Source organism: Amphiura filiformis, unplaced genomic scaffold (genome assembly GCF_039555335.1).
Source record: "Amphiura filiformis unplaced genomic scaffold, Afil_fr2py scaffold_24, whole genome shotgun sequence".
NCBI classification, from domain to species: domain Eukaryota; kingdom Metazoa; phylum Echinodermata; class Ophiuroidea; order Amphilepidida; family Amphiuridae; genus Amphiura; species Amphiura filiformis.
Genome location: NW_027305488.1, coordinates 394,964 through 412,813, shown reverse-complemented (window position 1 = coordinate 412,813; position 17,850 = coordinate 394,964). Strand labels below are relative to the sequence as shown.

Here is a 17,850-nt window from a genome sequence, read left to right as displayed (position 1 = left end):
GTATAGTAATTTGTTCCAACTTTCCATTTTCATATCAAACCTACTCTGCACAGATCTTACAATAAATTAGTGATTTGAGGCATAATGATACCTACATCTTGACTCTGGCTTACATAACTCTCCAGCAAGAAACGACTCATTGAAATACAAACTTTCAAATCAATACACTATCATAGGCCAATTGAAATTCAATTATACCATGCAGATAATAACCTTGGCCCAATAATTATAAGGGTTCCAATTAAGATAAGCAAACAATACTGCGTAGATAACAGGAACTATATTTCGTTGGAAGTAATTGAGTATCAAAATATGCAGTGTATTTTTCATATATGCAGTAATATGCACAGCCTTATCACAAAATAAACAATAGTATTAATCTTACCCACCAATCAGTAAAGCCTATTATATCATGTGATGGCTCAATCCAATAGTAAACATGCTTAGAAAAAAGGCAAAAAATAGTCCTGGCTGCCATTTTCTCAATACAAGATAAGATGTGCTAAAAAGTCCTTGTCATGTTGGACAGGATTAGATAAAGGGATACAAACCTGGGTATGAGACATTAGGAATTATTTCCTAGCCTCTTAATCACAGGGTTGATGGGCTACAATAGCTATTCAAGACACAGTGTATGTAAGGGTTAAACTGTGCATATGAGATGTGGGTTTAAGTCGGGGAAATGTTCACTCCGTGAACAAAAACCAGATTGTCTCAACATCAGGGGCGCATAGGCATGCACAATTCAATGCCAGTCTTTTGCCATGTTAATGTATATAATTATTTTTATATTATTCTATATTTCGTTTTATTTGCCCGCTAACGACCCATTTCAAGTCAACTTGGGTTGACACAGGCAATTTATTTTGCTTTTGTTTTGTGCCATAATTGTGCATGTATATTCAACATTTATTGTAGGCTATATAATTATGTTTGTTATTGTTTTTGAACGCACCGCTGGCTAGGTGTGTGCCACTGATACAAAAGTGTATGTTCCAATAAATAAAAATAAATAAATAAATATCATGTGCATCTAAGTGCAAAGGCTTATCCTCTCATTCCCACTTGAGCCCTCTCATGTCTACTTAAAAGTTTTTAGCCTCCAGGTTAATTCATTTTTAATTTAGGGAGTGTTGTGTTGTTAAACTAGTAACAAGCCCATTCAGCTGTCACTTTAGTGGTGTGCAGTCAACCAGGTCTCCTGTTTTATATTTTCATTCCTGTTCCTATTGTTATGTCCATAGTTCTCCAAGTGATGCACTTGTAATTGTACATTCGATCATGATGGACCAAAATTCCCACCCATCCTTCCAATAGCTGGAAGGGTAAATCATTTAAAGGGGGGTAACCCTATCAGTTTAGGTATGGATTGTCATCAAACTTACATACAATGTCAAATATTGTCCCCTTTATGCATCTAAGCGAGAAAGCAGGAACTTTTTCAGCGTAAATGTGAATAATTAGCATGTTTAGAAAGCCAACACGTTGATACGCGTGAATTGCATTCTGGTCAGGCATCCTGAAACAGTTAAATCTTTACCTGTTACAAATGGGACCAAGTTTCAAAAAGTGAGCAGAGGTGGAAGCTTTTTAAACTTCTTTTAAACATTTTTTTGGTGAATTACTATTAACACTTACATTTGCTTGGGACAAATTTACTTTTAATTTAAGTAATTTACTTCTTCTGAAATTAGTCAAACTTTATTGCTTTGACTCTCATTTTTTGTAAAGTTATTCATATTCTATTTAAATCATTTAAATGATTATATTTATGAGTAATCACTTGGTGATGAATAACTGAATGTTGAAAAATCAACATTTTGTTTTTGAGAATGCAACTGATTCAATGCTAATCTATCTGTACATTCAAGGTGTTGATTCAGTTATGCCTGGTAGTGGACCTGGGACCCCAGTGGGTGCACTACTGTGGGTATACTAAGGTTCACCTCAAGTTCGGTAGTAACGTTAATGTTTTTTCGTGGTTGCGCCACAAGCATGCCGAAAAGCCGCCCCTGTACGTGGACGCTCAGCGCGTTTAACTTAACGTGCGCGATTCGATACTACGGTGAGCAAAATTCGTATCCACGTCACTACCAAACTTGAGGTGAACCAAATTATAGGGTGTGGATTCTTTATGTTATTGGCAAGTGGGTTCAACACATCTTTTTTAAGTTATTATTATAATATAGATAGTGCACCTATACCTGTGAGAGCACCATCAGAATGATAGCAATACTGTTTGACAGCTGATGACCCACTTGACTTTTTGACCTGTTCTTGTCGTATCAAGGGTTCTTTTTACCATAGTTGAGCCCAGTTGGGCATACTTTATCATTTGACCCTATATGACCTTTGACCTCGGGTGACCTCGGTTTGATTTTGTTCATGCTCCCATGATATACTTTTTACCCAAATTTGACCTCATAGATAAATTCATCAAGACTTTGCCATACTTTTTAATACTTTAGACCAACAATTTAGCAGTTATGAGGCCCAAAAGTTTCCATAATTCCAGGGTTAAGACCAACCTTAAGAATGTAAATTGCTTAAACTTACAGATGTCACAATTATATTGTTGTTACCACCTTCATAATCAATTCAGTTATGTCCTCCACACGAATGTTACATCATTATCATCATATTTTGATTATTTTGATAATCCAATCACAGTTTTCATGCACAAAGACGTAAAACATGTTTTCAATATGGTTTTAGATATTTAAGCATCTGGTACCAAAATGAATCCACTATAGTGTGAATTTCAGAGTTTTAAAAACAAGTGTTTGATTCATCTAACAAAAATTCATCCTCCTGGGTGTGATGATAGTCAAATCATCATCAGTTCAACACTATCAATCATTGGGTAGTAGATATTCACTGTTAACAGTATACTTTTATGTTTGGAAGTGAGGAAGCTTTATAGTAATTCACTTTGAAGAAAATGTGTCTATATTTTGTGCTCATTAATCATAATTGAAAAATAAAAGAAAGAAAATCCGTAAGTAAAATAAAATTTTGATGCAGAATTTGATTCGCTAATCCACCACGACCAAATTAAATCTTCGTCTGTCAGATTTTGTACCATCTCGTTTGCACTGCTTTCATCACAGGAAAGAAGTACATTAACACCCAAGGATAGCAATACATCCGATGAAGAGTCTGGTAGAAAGCAAGTTGCCAGAACAGATTTCATGTCAGTCGAGGGCCAAGGTCTACAGGTATGTGGTGTGCATTGTCAATAGGTGAATGCTGGGTTTGTCCTCCGGAAATCAGTTTGACCAAAATTGATGCCTACAAATTGGGTATTGCAATAATGAGATGAATTAACCTACAAGCTGTGTAATATGCAATGTGTGTATTACCTTGTGGGAAGGAATTTTAGCCCAAACTGACGCCTGGTAGAGAAACACATGTTTCCGGTATTAAAAGTTCATGAAAAAGTGTTTGCAACAACTTTTAATTCATTGCAGGTCATATGGATACTGCAAAACAGGTAGGCCTGTCTCTTAAATTAATTATTTAATTAATTCAGAAATATGTATCATATTTAATAAGATTCTGATTGAATCAACAGAAATTGCAACAACATATAACGTCACTGGGCTGGAAAACCTCATATGTACCTTTGGCCCTTGAACATGGATAAAGCCTTGTAGGTGTAGACTTTATATTGAAGAGGTTGCTTCATCCATATTCAAGGGCCAAAAGTTCATGCAGGAAACACCTCATATTTACTTTTGGCCCTTGAAAATGGAAAAAACCTTGTAGGTGTAGACTTTATATTGAATGGTTTGCTTCATCCATGTTCAAGGGCAAAAAGTACATATGAGGTTTTTCCCGCCCAGTGATGGTAACCATTTCTCATTCCATTTTTTTTTCCTAATTCTAGATCACTCCACTTCCCGGTACCCATCCCTTAGCAGTCTTTGTAAATCCCAACAGCGGCAGTCAACAAGGGGAGAAAATCATGAGAAAATTCCAATACCTTCTCAATCCTATACAAGTGTTCGACCTTAGCAAAGGAGGACCTATGCCTGGGTAAGTCAGTCTCACAAATGTAGACATTAAGGCATACCTACCTACTCAAGAAGTATAGGGGGCCTACTCATTACACATAATACACACAAATGAAAAAGTATTTTTTGGCACCAGACAAGTAACGGTCACATATTGTGTATTTTTGGGGCTGACGTAATCTGATTTCAGTTCATGGAAAATGGCCATTTACTTTTTCAAGCATGTTGAAGCTGTTTAGGATATGCTTGAATCCAAAAAGTGTGCAATTTTTTTTGGCTTGAAAACTTGTTGAAACAAAATTTTATGTAAAGTATTATATTTATGTCCATATGTTTAGTCGAGGCAATAATGACCTTGAGGTAGAGGCAAAAATAAGGAGCAAGAAACAGTAATTAAAAGTTCATAACTTTGGGATTTCAACATCAGTACGCTTTGGTACTGAGCAAGTTAGTAATGGTAATAACAACATTTTCAAAATTTCTGACATTGGTCTGAGGGGGTCAGCTCATGTCACATATATAGGGTCCACAACTTGTAAGTTTCCCCCAAATGCTTTTTAAAATAAGTCGAAAAATATTTGACGAAATGCAAACGTGTAAAAAAATATGTGTAGCCTTTATTTGTTTTACACATATGGACCAATTAAATTATAGCGTCACACGTCATTGCGTTAAGTTACAATGGTTCATTTTGTAAAAAAAAATAGACCATTTTAAAAAGTTGCATCTGAGTCCATAGGAGTCAACTCTCAAACAATACAGTAAGGTACAACTTTTAAAACTGCCTCTTTTCTAAACAATTAGCCATTGTGACTGAACACAATGATGTGTGATGCTATAAATTGGACTACAGGGGTGAAACAAATAGGGCTATACATATCTTTTTACACTTTTACATTTTGTAAAATATTTTTCGACTTATTTTAAAAAGTATTAGGGGGAACTTATAAGTTGTGGACCCCCGTACTGACGCGAGTATAGTCCCACCCTCGAGTAAAGTCCTACTCCCAAGTTTTCTAAAAATTTCAGAAATTTAAAAAAAAAAAAATTTTGAAATTTGAGTATAGTCCTACCCCCAATTTTGAAAAATGTTCACCTAAAAACGGGGTGGGACTATACTCGACTCAGTACGGCAATAGTTTATCCTTTTGTACAAATGTATATAGTTCTACAAATAATCAAGAATAAACATTTTTATATTTTACTGAACATTTTTTCTTCCTTTGCAAATTTGATGGTGTCTTCTAGTTTGGAATTTTTCAAAGATGTGCCAAATTTCCGAGTGTTGTGTTGTGGAGGAGACGGTACAGTAGGATGGGTCTTAGATTGTATAGGTAAGGATATTTTTAACACACTTCTGTCTTAATCTTCAATAAACATATTCTCCTCTTCAGTGGCATAGCCAGGATTTTGGAACCGGGGCACAACTTAATTGTAAATGTACCGACGGAAATATTTTTTGCCGACGGAAGTTGTGATTTGTTGACCCACAAATTTTTGAATTTTTTGAAAAAGTGAAGAGCAAAAAAAAAGAAGGATAATAGGTGGTACCAACATAAAAACACAAAATTTTAATGTATAATTCAATTTAATTCACAATTTTTCATCATTTTTTACAATTCTCCCCCTTTTTTCTGTCACCCTGTCTTAATCTTCAACAAACGTATTCTTCTCTTCTGTTGAGAAAGTGTCTCTCATTATGGATATTCGTCCTGCATGTATAAGTTAAGAGTCAAGTTGATTTGTGGTCAGAAACAGGCAACAGTGCAGTGTAGACCGTAACTTGGCAACCCATTTGAAAACTTACTGTGTGTTTAGAAGTAAACTTAAAGCCATAATGTACAATTTTTTAAATGAATTTGGTTATATTTATCAAACTTGCTTTTTTGGCATTTTTGCAATGATATTTACACATTTCCCAACTTACACTTAATTGGAATTGGCCAAATTTGTTAAGTTTGCAGGACAACAACAATTTTGAAATAACGTTTTTATTGAGGCATTTATCTACATTCAAGAGCACCAAGATAGTAAAATGGTTTCTTTCAATTTACCTCATTATTTTGGCTTTAAAATAACCAGAAAACCTTCCTGATAGTTTAAAACTTGACAAAAACCATATATTTTGGCTTTAAAGAGCCGTTTAACTTCATGGATGAACAAATATGATTTCAAGCAAACCTATTCATCTCTATTTACTTATGTCATTTCTGTTTACTCATTAATAAAAAAAACTTTAAAATAAAACAAACGAAGACGGGAAACAGTTGTACATTAGCAGCAAATTTTCGGTACTAGGCGTACCTTCTTCAGGCTTTATTATAAAATGACACAAGAAAACAATCTAAAACCAAGCAAGAAAATTAATGCGTAGCAGCGTAAAAAAAACAACGCAGTGTGAAGGCGCATCTATAAAGCGCTGGCGTGAAAAAGTGGGGGACCTATTCAATAAGATTAAGGCCTTTGGGTTGAAGGGAATGAAGTTTGTTGATCCAGAATTTCTCGCGCTGCTGACGTCTAAATTTGGATTGGCGACCAAGTGATTCAATGACCGTGACTTTGACATCATCGATGCTATGATCTGGAAGAGAAAAGTGCACGGCAACTGGCTTGTCTACGTGTTTGGCGTGGTGCTTGATGGTACATCTGTGGTTACGCATTCTTTCTCTTATATTATTACCAGTTTCACCCACATACTGAATGTTGCATTTGGCGCATTCAATGAGATAAACAACATTATTGGTACTGCAAGTAACTTCTTGTCTTACAGTATAGCATTTGCTCCGATTTTTGTTACTGAAAGTGCTGGTGACTTGCATAAAGGCGCAGTTTTTGCATCGTGGTTTCTGACAAGGTTTGCAGCCATTATCAGTCTTGGGATCTATTTTCTTGCTTGTTTTTAGATTGTTTTCTTGTGTCATTTTGTAATAAAGCCTGAAAATCGCCTCTAGTACCGAAAATTTGCTGCTAATGTACAACTGTTTCCCGTCTTCGTTTGTTTTATTTTATGTTATATATTTCACAGGAGTGCATCTTTAGAGATCCAGTTAAAGTATGTGTGTTTCGTCAACTTTCTGTCTACAAATTTTTAAAAAAAACTTTGATATGTTTTTTTTTTTTTTTTCTCTGTATAGATAAACTGCAATTTGATCCCAAACCACCAATGGCCATACTACCTCTAGGATCAGACAATGACCTGGCAAAGTGTCTTAACTGGGGAGGAGGTAAGCTTACCAACTACTCTGTAATGAAGCAGATTAGCAACACTACATTCATGTCAATTACAGGATTTTTATCATATAAGTGGGGGACCAAAATGTGAAGTGGGAACATTGTGAAGACCTCAATTTAAGGGTTTCATTAAATAGCCTGAAACATACTCTATTAAATAAATTAGGGGGTTGTTATCGAAGTTGTACCCCAAAATATCATATGGGTATAGGGCGTCTCATAAAAAAACCCATTAATAGCGGGGGAAGTCCCCCTTAAACAGATTCATGGTGAGAGAGAGAGAAAGAGAGGGGAATGGGGGGAAGGAAACGGAGAGTAAAGAGAGATGTAAAACACACAGCAAATGGAGAGGCAGAACTAGAAGGGAGTGAGAACAAAACAACATAACAAAGGGAGAAGGGTAGAGAGAGAGGCTTAAGAGAGATGTGATGTTAACAGCATAGGGAAAGAGGTGAGGGGTTGAGAGAGAATGAGATATAGGCAGAATATGAAGAGACAAACAGGGATCTTGAGAGAACAAAACTGAGAATTAGCAGGGGAAGATGAGAGGGGGCAAATGAGAAAGATGTTGGGAAGTGATGTAGAAAGATGTTAGGAAGTAAAATACAAAGTTTTTGCAAAGTGAAATTTGAGTGGGGTGATAGAGATGATAGAAAAAGGAAACAAGAAGAGGAAGAGATCTGAAAAATATGAAAGAAATAATAATGAGAAAGTTGGAAGAGATAAGAAGGAGAGTGAGAGTCTTGCAAATATGAAACATTGTGGAATATTGTGCAGTCATAAATGTTATAAATCTACGTCAACATTATACATTTATACATGTACATTCTCACATCTGTACTGATTGTATCCTGTAGGCTATGACGGAGGCGTACTGACCAAGATCTTCAACGGCATAGAGCATGCTGAAATCTTACAACTGGACAGGTGGCACATAGAAATTAGTGCCACTAGCATGGAGGAACAAGGAGACACTGTACCATACAACACTATCAACAACTATTTCTCAATTGGAGTGGTAAGTCGATATGGTAATTAATAGAATTTAGTACCACTAACACATAGGAACAAGGAGATCCTGTACCATACAACATTATCAACAATTATATCCTTCATTAACATATTCTCGTTCATTAATTGGTTAAACAAGTATCATGTGACCAAAAATAGTTTTTACTATTTTGCAAAGCAGAAAAGCCGATTGATGAAGGAATGAGGTACTATTGGAAGTACTATTTCCACTGGAAATAGTACTACTATTTCCCTATGACCTCATTGCCGTGTCGCAGTTCCTAGTGGCCGGTGCAACTCGCCACATACGCGGGATTTCAGTACCGGTTCCGGGGTATTAATGTGTAGCAAGTCATGTTCTTGCAAAGCACGCACGCAGCACATACTGCAGCTAAATTATGGCGGTTTCATCGGGCATAATCCGAGTTTCATCGGGATCAGTATCTTAATATTGACGGTGAAATAACAGAGAACATGGTTACTCGTTTCACCACGGTATAGCTGAGGTTTACAACATTTTCACAGCAAGCTTGATCCACTCAACTGTGTGTGGGCTGCGTGCATGTGCATTCAATCAAAACAAAGCAAGGCTAGCCTAGCCTTGACTAGACCTAGCCTATATGTGTACTACTAGGCCTACGTCTATGATAAAGGCCTTGCGTTTCTAATATTTTAACCAATCAATGAACAAAGAATATATATTAATAAAGAATATAAAACAATTATTTGTATAGTAGGCTCACGGTCTCCAGTTGTAACTTGGGACTAATAGATTCCACCCGATCCCTCATGAGCATAAAAAAGTATTTGTATACTATTTCTCAATTGGAGTGGTAAGTCGATATGGTAGTTTTATAATTTAGTACCACTAGCACAGAGGAACAAGGAGATCCTGTACCATATCACATCAACAACTATTTCTCAATTGGAGTGGTAAGTCTATATGGTATTCAATTGTAATTATATTAGGTGGCCAACATTGGAAGATTTGACATTCAAAAACTACATTCAAAAACTGTTGTTAGAGTATTGACATATATATACTGCGCACAATAAGTATCCATACACTTAAAACAAAAGCCATTTCTTAAAGACACTAAGACTGAATTACAAAATAAAGTGGTCAATAGATGGAGAAGTTTGTTCTGTGTACTTTGGTACATGTACCTCATTTGGCACGATGCAACTTTATTCCAAAGCTTTATGCATTTGAATGACAAAAGGTAGAGTATCAAAAGGGATAAATTTTGATATTTCCTCCTTCAAAGTGATTCTTCCTGTTTTATTTAAATTGCTATAAGGGATGGAAATAAAGATGTATAGTGCAGAATGAGGTATCAAAATATATGCAGAATAAAATTGTCCATCAATCGCCCACTTTATTTTGTAATTGGACAATAATAACTGCACCATCTTTTTTGAGGTCATTTTGTGAAATTGGAGTTGTTGTTGTTGTTTTTTTCTTCTTTTCTTTTTGTTTGTTTTGTTTATTTCTGATGGGGATTCTCCAATTGTATTTGTTTACACGAGTCATGTGGATGTATATGTGTTACAGGGGTACGGTGTTCAATTAGAGAATAAAGGTATTGTTTTTAGCCCCATGGAGTGCATCTATCGTCTCATATAACACGGGCGACATCATTATTTTAAGTAAAACAACGAGGCGAAGCCGAGTTGTTTTACGCCAAAAATAATGATGTCGCCCGTGTTATATGAGACAATAGATGCACGACAGCTGCTAAAAACAATACCTTTATTCTCATTCTTAAACACTTCAATTCAAATAAAAATATTATACAAGTTTTAATCAAATTAAATCCTAAATTTTGCAAGGAATTACCTAGTGCTTAAAATCGATCAGTCCCGTTGTTGCTGTGCGCCTCCGATTGGTCCAAATAGCGAGCGGCATATTGCGTCAACGCACACGCGCTGACCCGTGTGATATCGTGTCATATTACACGGGTAAAGCTGGGTAAGAACCAATACCCTGGACCAAAACAAGCATATTTAAAGCACTGTACTTTAAATATGCTTTCTAAACAACATTCCAATGTGTGACATTTGGAGCGATGATAAAGTACCTTTAAAAGTACAAATAAAGCACAATGACCAGAAAAGTACATTTAAAGCACACTGAAAAAAAGCACATTTAAAGTACTGTACTTTAATTGTACTTTATACCAAACAAGCATATTTAAAGTACTGTGCTTTAATATACTTTATACCAAAACAAGTATATTTAAAGCACTGTGCTTTAAATATGCTTTCTAAACAACATTCCAATGTGCGACATTTGGAACGACGATAAAGTACCTTTATAGTACAAATAAAGCACAATGACCAGAAAAGTACATTTAAAGCATACTGAAAAAAGCACATTTAAAGTACTGTACTTTAATTGTACTTTATACCAAACAAGCATATTTAAAGTACTGTGCTTTAATTATACTTTATACCAAAACAAGTATATTTAAAGCACTGTGCTTTAAATATGCTTGTTTGGTATAAAGTACCTTTAAAGTACAAATAAAGCACAATGACTAGAAAAGTACATTTAAAGCACACTAAAAAAAAGCACATTTAAAGTACTGTACTTTAATTGTACTTTATACCAAACAAGCATATTTAAAGTACTGTGCTTTAATTATACTTTATACCAAAACAAGTATATTTAAAGCACTGTGCTTTAAATATGCTTTCTAAACAACATTCCGATGTGCGACATTTGGAACGACAATAAAGTACCTTTAAAGTACAAATAAAGCACAATGACTAGAAAAGTACATTTAAAGCATACTGAAAAAAGCATATTTAAAGTATGTGCTTAACAAGGTTCCATACCATATACCAGTAAGCTTATAATTCTAAGCTTACCACATATGGAGCTTATCAAAGTATTGGTAACACAAGTATGTTCACATGCAAGCATACATTACCAGTAACTATCTCCTGTAATCAAGCCTGTATTTGTAAGTCCATTAAGTCCTTCATTTTATATAAATATGAACAGTTTTATACATCCATTGCAATATGCAACCTTAGCACAAGATGGCCGTTGGTATTTTTCAAATCTAGAAGAATGTAGACATGTGACTTGTATAAATTATGTAAACATCACATGACCATGATGACCACATTAAAGTACATTTAAAGTACACTGAAAAGCACATTTTAAGTACTCTTACATTGCTGACAATACCAGGGAAAACCAATCCAGGTAAAGTATACATAAAGTACTGATAAAGTATATTTAAAGTACACACTGATGTTCAAAATTTGGTTAAGTCCAAAATAAGCACAATTAAAGTATACTCACTGACACTGGGAAAAAACTAAGTCCAAATAAAGTATAGTTAAAGCACAAAAAATTTCCCATATTTATCAAAATATTCATAAAGTATAATTAAAGTCATATAAAGCACATTTAAAGTACCTTTTAAAGTACACAGTTTTTCAGGATATGAAAAATAAGCACATTTAAAGTACACTTTATATGTACTAATTAACAGAAAGTACAGTTAAAGTACCCTTAAAGTACAGTTAAAGTACCCTTAAAGTACAGATAAAGTACATTTCTAATGTGCTTTATTTGGTCCAGGGTAAGATTGCAGGAATGTTCTCAAGTTTTTAAGAATCAAGGATATACATAATGTATCTCTGGTTCAATTCTGCCTCAGACACAGACGGAAGCAAAACGGTGTTACGTTTCTTGGGTTTTATACTGTCATAGTCTGTAGCTAGCTGTGTCGGGGGATCGCCGCTGTTACTTACAATTCTGAATTCATGCACCGAGATTCGAGGAATTTGATCAAATTCCTCGTCAGGAATGTAATCTTTACCTGTTACAGTATATAGCATGCAGGTCATCAGCTTGATGAACTGCAGCAGTGTCGTCAGTACAGATGATTACCGAGAGATCTTGCGAGTGTGGACAGCTAGTGCACTTCATTTATGAAATATACTTACTTATAGTGGCTAGTGTTATTACAGGGACCATGTTTTGTTTAAAATGTGTGAACATTAGTTTACATGCTTGGAAGTGATGCTTTTGTTTGCTTTTTATTTTGAAATTTGAAGGTAGTTGCCATTTTGAATTGGACACTGTGAAAATTCCGGATTGTTATCCATGTTTGGGGCCCCGATCAACCTAGGTTTTGATTGCTACGTCAGACGCGAAAGTCAATGTCGTGCGAACTCTGTCAGACACGGAAGTCATGAGTTTTTATTGACCATGCAATTAGTGCGCGGTCAGGCTATCAATGTCTTTTGATTGGCGGCTTCACATATATTTATGAGGTTATGAATTTAGATTTAGTGTCTTTAGGAAATGGCTTTTGTTTTAAGTGTTGGATACTTTTTGTGCACAGTATAGATTGACTGATTGTTTCAAAGCACCAAAATGACATAAAATATGCACAGATTGTAAGAATATTGAGTTATTATTGGGAAACAAACTGATAAGATATAAAAGGCCATAACAAGTATGCTACTTCCTTGTTTTCTATTTTGCTGATAAATGAGTTGTTGTTTATTAATATACTTATTTGAGTAATATTGAACTGGTTCTAAATTTAATAACGATTCTATGTGTGTGACTGATCCTGATAATTTTGGAGAAAAAAATGTGTGGCCACAGCAGCTAGCTGAATAATATATATGTAAGTGTTTGTGCTGAATACTACATACACAGTGGGATCAATTTGTCTTGAAAAGTGTGGGGAGGGGGAATTTGGCCTAAATTACCACAAAGTGGCTCATTTTGCCAAAAAGTGGTGGGGATATGTCCCCCATCCCCAGGATTGATGGCCATCATGCCTCCATGGTATGTAGAATAAACTAAAATTGTGTGAATAAAGTTCTAACTTTAGATGAAAGAACCATTTCATGTTCTTATATCTTTTTTGTTTTTTAGAATACCTCACTCGGAACATCAGCTGCATGCAAAAACCTACATGAAGATGTTGATATCATGGTATGTATACAATACTTGTCTGCTTCCATCCATTTCCTTTTTCTTGTGTGACTCAATCATAACTATAATTTGGTTCACCTCAATTACAAGGGTGGTTTGTTGGCACATGGTGCAACATGTAAAAAAGCATTGATGTCACATCTAAACTTGAAGCAAACCAATGTATAGTGGTGGTGAGGGTGGAGGGGTAGTCAGGAATCTTGTTCCCCCTTATGAACCCCCAAAGGAACTGGCTGGTTATATGGGTCCCAAGGTGTAGATTTTCCAGGTGGTATAGGTCACACGATACATGACGTACGAGGATGGCGAAAATACAAGGCTGACAGCTCCATTCAAAATAGACTGTTCGCAGTTATAAATTGAAAAACAACATACTTACAGTGGGGTACTTTGTCAAAACCCAACGGTTTTAGAATAACATAGCTTTGACACCAACACATTTAGAATTGTTTGTGAAGGTTTCATGATTTCGTGTTAAACCAATGGCGGCATTAAAAATGGCGATATAGCATCTGCCACCACCTGATTTTTTTCCCATAGAATTTGCTCCCTTCAATTATGAAAGCCTAGATGCACCACTGGTCACATGTATTATTTTCCTCTTGGCGAGTCGGTGACGTCAGTGTGCATTTCTTTGGATGCAGCATCAAATCATAAGTGTTAACAACTCAAGGTGTTGGCGTTTGTATGGACAATGTCCATTGTCCATTGGACATGTTTAAATGTGCCGCAAAGACACAGGCAAGAAATAGCTTCCTCAATGTGGTGACTGACTCTTCAGTTACTTGCCAAGAGGAAAGAAAATAGGAAATTGTAATCAGTCATATTCGTATTCATAGCACTGTCATTAATAGCTTTTCCAAAACAAAGCTCCTGATGGAAAAAGTGGACCTGCTCATGTCAAATAAGTAACCAAGATTACTGCATATTCAATATCAATTTATTCTCTTTCTACTTTAGTGTGATGGAGTGTCCTTAGATCTAGCCAACGGTCCCACACTAGAAGGTATCTCAATACACAACATCCCCAGTAGTCTGTGGGGAGATACACCAGCCTTACGAGCCTTACTAAAGGAATCACAGAGAAGAAGAGAAAGTGAAGGGCCTCATGACATTGTTGGCAATACACAGTCCAATATAGACCTAATATTTGCTAAGCAATGTAAGTACAAAACTAGAGAACTTATGGGCCTAATCAATGGCCCATTCCAGTTTGAATCCATATACCCACTATGGAAGATACAACCTTAATCTCCCCAACAGGGGGTATGGATTTCAAATGGCGTCACCCATCAAGTAACACCATTTGAAATTCACACTCCCTGTGTGGAGATTAAGGTCATGTCTTCCATAGATGGTGCATGTCTGGAATAATTCAATTTAATATATGTGACCCGTTCCGACAAAACCAGGAACAAGTTGCATTTTTGACATTTCATGATTTGAATTACAAATGTAAGCACGGGACAATAAGCTTCAAAATGATACCAAAATGATATACATAGCATCAATACTTCATACTAACATCATACAATACAAGATATGGATAATTTAGTAAATGATACCTTGATGTTTTTTCCAAATTGTTAGTCTGAGAAATGTACTCGTTAGTTTCCTGCCTTACACAAGATTGAATAGGGATTATCATAGTTCAACTGTCAATTATTGATTAAATAAACCTCTTTTTAATAAGTTTTAATAAGTACTTTCAAGGATTTGAAAGTCCACTCAGTCCCATAGAGTGACATAACCAAGCAGGGGGAATTTTGTTTAAAGAGGTTTCAGTTTCACTTGAAAGACAAAATAAAACAAAGCATTTAAATGACACCACTCTTGCCTTTTCAGCAATTGGAGACAAAATGATCGAGGTGATCAGTCAAGTCAAGGCTGGCATCCGAGCATCAGGTCAACGATTAGCACAATGCTCTAATGTGATCATCAGAACACACAAACGATTTCCAATGCAGATTGACGGTGAACCATGGGTGCAGCCTCCGTGCACAGTAAGAATTCTTTATATTTTTACCTTAACTTATTATCAAGTCTTCACTGCATTTTTGGGATGCATTTTGATAAATATGATTGGGCATTTGGGAACTGAAGCCCAACTACTTTTATCCTATTGTCATGGAAATGGGAAATTGTTATTAACATACTTATCTTTTTTGCATTTTTATCTACACCCAGATTGCCATCACACACAAAAACAGTGCCCCTATGTTGATGGGTCCAGCCTCCAAAAGTTCTTCATGAGTAGAAAAGACTTATTGGATGATGAGCCTAGTGATCTGTCATAGTATATACTGTGTCATCAGTTCAAGTTTACATATCTGTGGTGATGCATGGTAATGGTTGGAAAGAGGGTGTAAGAGCAACTATAGTAACAGCCTGCTGGATGTGGGAGCACCAATATAGTAACATAAAAGAGGGGGTTTGAAAGTGCTTGTATGTAATATCCAGTGGTGTACATCTGATGATGCGATTTTGTTGTTGGTTTCAACTATTGGAATGTAATGTTATACAAGTGCCTTCTTGGCCAGGCCATGGAATAAACAAACATTTCAGTTCCCGATATATCTGACCATCTATAATCGTTTCGATACTTTCTGGGTTGAGTTTATTTCCTTGAGCAGAGAATGTCAAACTGGACAATATGTTACAAACTTGTTGAAACTTTTCATGAAAAGATTAGGTTGCTGTTTTAAATTCTGTTGCTTTTTCATTAACCACAACAGCAATCTTTCACTCCATTGTCACAGGGAGGTCACTCTGACCGACAGAATAATTCATCACAATATATGAGCCATAAATTTGAACTTTGTATAACATGACATGATAACTTTTGTATAATGTTGTCAGCTTGGATTTCTTCACCTAAATAAAACATAATTATTACATTATCCAATGCAAGAGTCGAACATGGGGCCTTTATAGGAAATCAGGGATCTACACAATACAAACAAAACTCATAGTTAAAATTTTAACCTAATGTGGGTATCATGAATCACAAACTAACAGATACACACCCAGCATACACATATTCTTTCTAAACTTGTGTAAAATTTCTCACTTGGTATTTTTATATTTTTACTGAAATCAAATGTAATTTTTGTCAATTTCATCAAGTTTGTAAATAGAAATTAAAATTGCTGCAAAATTTTTGGTTAATAATTGAGCTATGTGATATACAGCTGGAAAAAGTGTTTTCCTGTCAAAATAAGGGTGTGTTTTTGGTTTTAAAGTTTGAAAAAAAATGATTTTTGTTCCAATTTATGAGTGTTCTTACATAATACCCATAGTTGTTTAAACTACTCAATGTTTTTGACAGTGTAATGAACAACAAGTTCCAACTCTTGGCTAAGTATGCATGTTATTATTATGGCTGCTCAATTTCAATATAATGTACAATTTGTTGTTTAAGCATGATGTTTTACAAAGTAAGGACTATAAAAATATACAGGATTCCACAGATTTTTCCTTCCCAGACTACAGTCTTCTCAGAGGAGAGTTGTTGGATCTTGGTTGTGTTCCTCTGTTTGTACATGGGGTGCCACAATTGATCCTAAACAGGACCAAAGACCCTTATGAGGATCTAAAAGGTGACATAAACAAGCCAATTTCTCCCAGGACGTTTGAGAAATAAAATTTTGAATTTCTATACCTGTATAGTGGGAATTTCAACACAATTTTTACACCCTTCAATTTCATCAAAATTTTCAGCAAATTTGTTTCTGTTACTTAAATTTTGCGCTTTTCGCCCTCAACACAGCTGATAATAAAAATGTGTGAATATTTTCTTTTACACATAGGTCTATGTACAAAAACGGAAAATCTCGAATTTAAGAACAAGCAATCACAAAATCGCAAGAAATTGCATATACTAGTACACGAAAATGACCACAGGACCCTATAGTCTAGCCATAAACTGCAGGCATGCTTGTATTGTTTGTGATGTTCGTAAAATGTGTGAAATAATTTAATCTTTAACAAATGTTATGTGTGAATTTGTCTGATTTTTTACTCTTTCTGATGTTTTAATAAATTTATAATTAGAAGAAAGCACAAAATATTGTTCATTTCACCGTAAATTATCATTTTAAATGGTATTCATTTACCGGTATTTGTCGCACCCCAATATGCAGGGCTGTCAACTCTCACGCATTGGGAGCGAGTCTCACGGATTGGGTCACTTTCTCACGGTCTCACGCCAAGGTAGTATAATCTCACGCCTAGGTAGTACATCTCACGCATAAAGCTGGCAAATGAGTAAAATCTCACGCATCGTCAAAATAATTTGTTGTCCCTACCCCCCCACCATGCCCACCCCGTTTTTCAGATTCTCGGCGCTGTGGCTCAAATAATCATGAGTCAAAATGAACATTGTGGACAGCAAATCCCGGTACGCCTCTGTTCGACAGTGTCTCACGCCAAGCAATTCCAAAAAGTCGACAGCCCTGCAATATGGTTTTACAATAACATAATTTTACTTTGACACCACATAACACATTTAGAATTGTATGTGAGGATTTCATGATTATGTGTTGCTGCATCAGAATATTGGAATTGTCAAAATTCTAGAATTCTGACAATTCCAGGTTTCTGATGCAGCCTGTCAAAAAC

At 35.6% G+C, this 17,850-nt stretch overlaps 1 protein-coding gene across 1 annotated transcript in view; it reads left to right on the top strand.

Moving 5' to 3' along the window:
- LOC140143625 (diacylglycerol kinase beta-like) overlaps window positions 1-17,510 on the top strand; it is a 48,247-nt gene extending 30,737 nt beyond the window's left edge. Inside the window, exons 15-23 of the mRNA XM_072165441.1 lie at window positions 3,111-3,218; window positions 3,890-4,038; window positions 5,265-5,350; window positions 7,151-7,240; window positions 8,105-8,265; window positions 13,171-13,230; window positions 14,191-14,392; window positions 15,076-15,233; window positions 15,418-17,510. Coding sequence (XP_072021542.1) covers window positions 3,111-3,218; window positions 3,890-4,038; window positions 5,265-5,350; window positions 7,151-7,240; window positions 8,105-8,265; window positions 13,171-13,230; window positions 14,191-14,392; window positions 15,076-15,233; window positions 15,418-15,483 — 1,080 coding nt within the window. The 3' untranslated portion in view covers window positions 15,484-17,510. The remainder of the gene's footprint in view (window positions 1-3,110; window positions 3,219-3,889; window positions 4,039-5,264; window positions 5,351-7,150; window positions 7,241-8,104; window positions 8,266-13,170; window positions 13,231-14,190; window positions 14,393-15,075; window positions 15,234-15,417) is intronic.
- Window positions 17,511-17,850: the final 340 nt, after the last annotated feature.